Source organism: Crassostrea angulata, chromosome 10 (assembly GCF_025612915.1).
Source record: "Crassostrea angulata isolate pt1a10 chromosome 10, ASM2561291v2, whole genome shotgun sequence".
Taxonomy (NCBI): Eukaryota; Metazoa; Mollusca; class Bivalvia; order Ostreida; family Ostreidae; genus Magallana; species Magallana angulata.
Window position 1 is genome coordinate 26,367,871 of NC_069120.1, and position 6,194 is coordinate 26,374,064.

General features: G+C 33.3%; 1 protein-coding gene across 1 annotated transcript; it reads left to right on the forward strand.

Annotated features, from left to right (window-relative positions):
- The first annotated feature begins 428 nt into the window (after window positions 1-428).
- Window positions 429-6,194, forward strand: LOC128164841 (prostaglandin E2 receptor EP4 subtype-like). The gene is made up of 3 exons (XM_052828866.1): window positions 429-523; window positions 3,506-4,329; window positions 5,496-6,194. Exons 2-3 carry the CDS (start codon window positions 3,526-3,528, stop codon window positions 5,703-5,705), a joined length of 1,014 nt encoding a protein of 337 aa, XP_052684826.1. The 5' UTR covers window positions 429-523; window positions 3,506-3,525; the 3' UTR covers window positions 5,706-6,194.

Below are 6,194 nucleotides of genomic sequence, written 5' to 3' on the forward strand. Positions count from 1 at the left end.
AATACATTTTATACAAAATGTTTGAACACAGCTTCTTTCAACTCACGCGGGGTTCTCATCCTATATACAATTGACCATATCCTTATTACTATGATAAATGAACATAATATTCCTTAATTACAATAAATAAATAAAAACATAAATAAATACACGTGTGTCAAAGGTCAACTATTTGAATAAAACACGGTGTTAGGTACTACTAATAGTAAATCTACCAGAATCTCTGACGAGCATTTGAATAGAGCAAAAAGTTTGCCGGTTGATATCGACATGTTGAGATTCATCTCACGGGGACTTGTCAGCTGTCTTATGTTAACTGACACAACCATTTGTGCATCATGCGGTCAGGAAGTAAGGCACAACTCACAAACGCTGAATCTGTATGTATTCGTCGCAATTTCAACCCCTATATCCCGTATTTTATATCAAAGAAACCAGTATACTGGTTAAGTTTTAAGTGTCTTGTACAACATTTCCAAAACATTGTTGTTTTATGTCACTTCTGGGCGCAGTTATACTGAAGGTAAACAAGCTTTTAATTTCAAATTTTAATATTTTTTTTCTTTAATTGCATTATTTCCTACTCTTCGATATTAAGCATCGGATCTATCTATTTTCAATTATGAATATTTTTAGCTCACCTGAGCTGAAAGCTCAAGTGAGCTATTCTGATCACTTTTTGTCCGTCGTCCGTCTGTCCGTCCGTCCGTCTGTCCGTCCGTCCGTCTGTCCGTCCGTCTGTCTGTCTGTCCGTCTGTAAACTTTTTACATTTTGAACTTCTCTAAAACCGCTTATCCAATTTCAACCAAATTTTGCACAAAGCATCCTTATGGGAGGGCGAATATAAATTGCAGAAATAAAAGTCCGATCTGTATTCAAAGCGGAGAAAACCTTGAAACTGTAGAAAAAGGGGGGTGCATTTTTAAAAATCTTCTTCTCAAGAACTACTGATTCCAATTCAACGTAGTTTAGCATAAATTATCCTTATGGGAAGGAAAATATAAATTGCAAAAATTAAGGTCTAATTCTGTTTCAAATCTGAGTTATTACGAAAATAATAATAAAGGAAAAGTTTAATAGCTTCGGGTTCGGCATCCGGTAAAATGGGTAGACAAGACTTGGCCTGGGCAAAACAAAAGATTGGCAGTTATTAATCTGCCAATCTCATTAAAATTTCAGGATATTTGATGGACCAGTATATTTGTATTTGCTGTAAATATTGCTGCAAAATAATGCGTATTTGGAATTGACGATTGCCGATCTGCCCCGGCTTTTATTTTGCCACGGTCCGGGTTTGCATACCCATTTTACCAGGACTCGTATTCCATACTTCTAAAACGAGGTTCTTTGTTTAAAGCAGCCATGACATTATACGAAAAAGGGTCGATCTGACTATGATGAATTTGCTTGTTGTGCAACAGTTCGCGAATGAAGGGAAATTTTTGAAACATGCAAAATATATTGGTGCCGATTTTGTGAAGTAAATTGAGGCTAAATATTTCAATGCGTTGACAGTTTTCACACATGACGTTGGTGTGAGCTTGTTCTGATTTTCGTTTCGTTTTCATTATTTATGCTTTGTAACCTGGGAACTATCGTCTGTATTTCGTGAATTTTACGTATCAAATCAAACAGAGACTTCGGTAAATCAAACTGTTTACCTGCGCAAATTAAGCAAAATCTGATGTATCAAAAAAGTACTGAAATACGATTCATTCTATCGGTAATTCGGCATTATCTTTGCGTAATCATGGTAGATTAATGCAATAGGTTTTGTTGAGATGCTCGGCATTTTCTCGAGTTTATTCAGTTTAAATAGAGTTTGATATCGCTGTCGGAAATATGTAGGTATATACATGTATATATATATTATTCATTTCGAAAAAATAAATTGTGTTCTTTATTTGTTATAGTGCATGTTTCTTGTGTTTAATTGTTTACAATTTCTATTTACTAACCATATTTGAGTGTTAAGCTTCGAATTATAAGCAAGATACAGAGATTTGCTCACAATTCTATGTTTGTACACAGATCTTAAAAACTAAAGATTAAAAAAGTAAAAAAATTGTCAATATTTATTAAGAAATTTTTCAAAGGCTGTTCTTCCAGAAGCCAACTTTAACAACTTATTGTATTGTAAACTTAACCTTTTTTCGTCATTATTACTCCTACTGTACATGTGATCCTTGACTGTGTTTGTGTACATTTGTATATTAAACTGATTTTGAACCTCAAATACAAGTGAACTGGTCTTGAGTGAATAAACGAATTGAAAATGTTAGGCCATTCTTTTTTTCCATTTTAAATGCTGAATAGGAAATACCAAGTTAAAAATCTTAAGCTGAATATAATAAACTCATGTGAACAAAATATGACTCAAACCTAGGCGAACTGTGAGCTCTGTATCTTGCTTATAATTCTACGATTGACGCTGAAATTTTGGTTGAACATTAGAAATTCTATATGAATTAGAGTATGTTAAATACTTGTACAAACAAACTAAAGAATGATATTCTGTATATACCTACTCTCTGGGGCCCTCTCTTTATACAATAAATAACGTGAAATCTACATCAATTTTGATAGTTTTTCAGACATGGGTAAATAAAAACGACATCTTTAAAACAGTTTCCATAGTTCTGACACATTTCTGTTGCGGGGATAAAGTAATTATCGCTATTCCTAAGAAAATATCACAGCGGAAAATTATCCTGGTTTGTACGCGAAGTAAATAACAGTCATTTAATTATAATGGAGAAGACAAATAAATTTTTGAATGTTTTTAATTTGAGGAATTGAGCACATTGAGGTACAATTTTCTTCTTCACATCTATACATGTAGGATTTTTAAAATAAAAAACAATAACTATTATATATATATATTTTTAAAATACAATAACTAGTAAGTAGTTGATGAAAAAAATGTACCTATATGCTTTCATATATTTTGATCGCTTTACAAAGTGGGGGGGGGGGGGGGGGCAGAACGAAAATATAGGGAATTGGAAGTTAACAACTTAACAGTGTACTCCTACCAAATGTTTAGTTTTATATCTTGCGTAGGATTTTCTTATTCTGGTAAAAAATAGTATTTCATGAAGGTACAATGTCAAAGATTACGTGTATGCAAAAATAAGTGCAAAATTCGAATACTTTACAATATTTATTTTTTGTTATTCTACCGAGGGACCATACGGCACAATATCTTTTGAACGCCCATTGTTGCTCAGGTGAGCGATGTGGCCCCATGGGCCTCTTGTTTTATATATTCAGTGTACAAAATATATTGCGGATGATTTCTATATAAATATACAGCACAGGGAAATTCACCAGGACTTGAACTCACGACCAATGGAACTCACTCTCGTAGCAGTGGGCGGCTACCGCTTTAACTATTCGGCCATCTAGGCAGAACCCTATAATGTACATATATCTATATCTATGTCCGTCACTATGGGCAGGTATATGCCTTATATTAATGTATTTTCTCGTTTCTGTTAACAGCATACAAGTAGACAGCAGATATGTTTACGACACATCAAATGAACCAGACAACTGATAGCCTTCACATACATAATTCAAGCACGACAAACTCTGGGTCTGACGTGGAAAAACCTGCTGCAAATATTGTACCTTCTATTCTTTTTATGACATTTGGGACGCTGGGAAATGGACTGGTGCTGTTTCTTCTCTGTCGGTTTTCCGCAGAACACAAATGGCGTCCTTTTTACAGATTTGTATTGGCACTGTCTATGAACGACCTTCTAGGATTCACATTTGCAACACCCTTTGGCATCGCTCGATATATCACAAACTTTAACTTTGATTTCCCTGATAGTCTTTGCAGCTACATAGCTTTCATTCATATGTTTGGAATTTTGAACTCGGCTTGTATAGTATTATCCATGTCTCTGGATAGATTCATAGCGATAGTTTTTCCGTTTAAATACAGCACGTCTTTAAAAGACCGCAGAGCTAACCTGTTGTTGTTAATTGGATGCGTCGTTTCATTTCTTATGTCGACTATTCCACTTTTGGCGGGAAGACGCAGTCGCAGATTTTATCCGGGTTCATGGTGCTTCGTAGATTTCAAGTCTGACAGCTGGGTTGATCGAGGCATCTCCTTGGCTTACGCCTCCGCTGGCTTTATAATTATGTGTTTAGTTGTCGTACTGAATATTTCAGTAATCGTTACTCTTGTGCGTCAACATTGTTTAACCGGAAACGAACGGAAACAACAGACAGCATTTAGGAAGAAGAGAAAACATTTGATAGTTCTTATGTTTGCTGTTGTCGTTCTGGCTGTCGTCTGCAACGTACCATTGTTGGTGAGAACGTTTGTCTTTTTTTATGACACCCACACAACAACACAAGTTAGTAATTGAGTGTGGTTTGTTCGTCGTTTGAACATCACTCTTAACTTCAGGGAAATTAACGTGCCAATCCTGACAATTTTACACAGTATCTTTTACAGAAGGGAAAAATAATTAAAATAATGTTAAAAATATATCATCCTTAACCGTAATATCGTATTAAGGTATACGTTTACTCAGAATAAAAAAAATTCCACTGATGATAATGAAAAATCATCTATTGTGTGTTAAATACCTATCATGGTAGTGCTATTTTTCACTTTCAGAAATGTAGGTCAATGACCTACTTTTTGAGATAATGACCATAATTTTTAGAAAATTTAAGAAAAGTCCCTAAAAAATTTACACTATGATTGAAATTTTCTTAATTGTGAAAATAATACAATTTGCTAAACTCTTTTAAAAATGAAAATACAGTTTATGAATGAATGAGACACTAAACAGACACAAAGCATTAAGTTTTCATTCACAGTTTTTATGAATATTCCAGTCCGAATTTCCTCTATTTGTTTTCAAATTCCTACCCTTTTTTTATTCAATTTTACAAAAAAAATTAAATGATGATAATACTAAAACATTCATAGCATTAAACTAGGTATATTGATCTTACTCTGCAGGCATAAAAGTTATATGAGGTCAATGATCAAAATTTTGAGATATGGTGTTTTTTATCGTTTTTAAGCATTTTTCAATATTTTTGTATTGTGTGCCATTCGAATATCTAAACGAAAAAGTGAGATAGAACCAACAGAAAATATGCAAAATTATGTTGACTAACAAATAAAATCTTAACTTTAATCTTAACTGATTGTTTCTAACAAACAAATAAGTTCTGTAAAATAGTGTCAAGCATTGTGTTGTAAATTTAATCGACAGGGTTTTTTGTATTATTACAATCGGGTTCGTTATCGGGTTGGTCTGTTGATTCGGGGTACAGAAGACGGTAAGAAATGATATTCTGCATAACAGTGCATTGTTTTCACAAATTTCTACAAACCGGTAGGGGACGTGTATTGCTTATGCAATACTCTCAGAATGCTTGTTTATATAAAAAAGAAAAGCATTAATATTTAAAAACATTCATTTATAATTTTATACATTTATCTCCATTTTCGTTTTAGATCAACGTGTTTGCGCGTTCACTGGGAATACTTCAAGGAATGGAGAGTTTTGAAGTGTTTGGTCTCCGCATGGCGTATGTGAACAATGTTCTTAACCCCTGGGTATACATCCTACTGCGAAAAGAAACTGTTGTATTTTTCCAGAAATTTCTACGCCTTCAAGTGTGTTGCAAAAACCGAGAAACTTCCACTGATTCGACGGCGTTGTAATCTCAGTGTGTTTTGATATTTACCTTTTTAAAAGGACAATTTATACAAATGAAATTTTCTACCTCTTCTGTCGAAAGTTCCAACAATAATAATATGTTTATTGGTTTTATTTTTCTTATTAATATTTATTTAAAACTCTCATGTCATTAAGACATTTTGACAGCAAAAATGAAAAAAAAAATTCAGAACTTGGGTTTTATCATTCATACTAACTTTAACCCATGTTGTAGTGATATGATGTTTGAGACCCAATCTGAGATTTAGAATCGAGCCTATTATAAAAAAAAACTGTTTGCAAATAGATTCACTTTTAACTGTTGATTATGCACATGTAATTGGATACTTCTTGTATGCATATACATGAAGATCAACAATTTGCCTAAATTAAAGGATAATGTTTATTGGCCAAGTTTTTTAAGTCTGTTTTAATTTACACAATTTGAAGACATTTTGATCCCATTCATGTTTTGAAAATATCATGTTACTAAA

Bases quoted from the DNA above. Each gene is read 5' to 3' on its own strand.
- LOC128164841 (XM_052828866.1), top strand. From the start codon at position 3,526: ATGTTTACGACACATCAAATGAACCAGACAACTGATAGCCTTCACATA. The intron at 4,330-5,495 runs GTGAGAACGTTT...TTTTCGTTTTAG, and splicing joins TCTGCAACGTACCATTGTTG to ATCAACGTGTTTGCGCGTTC.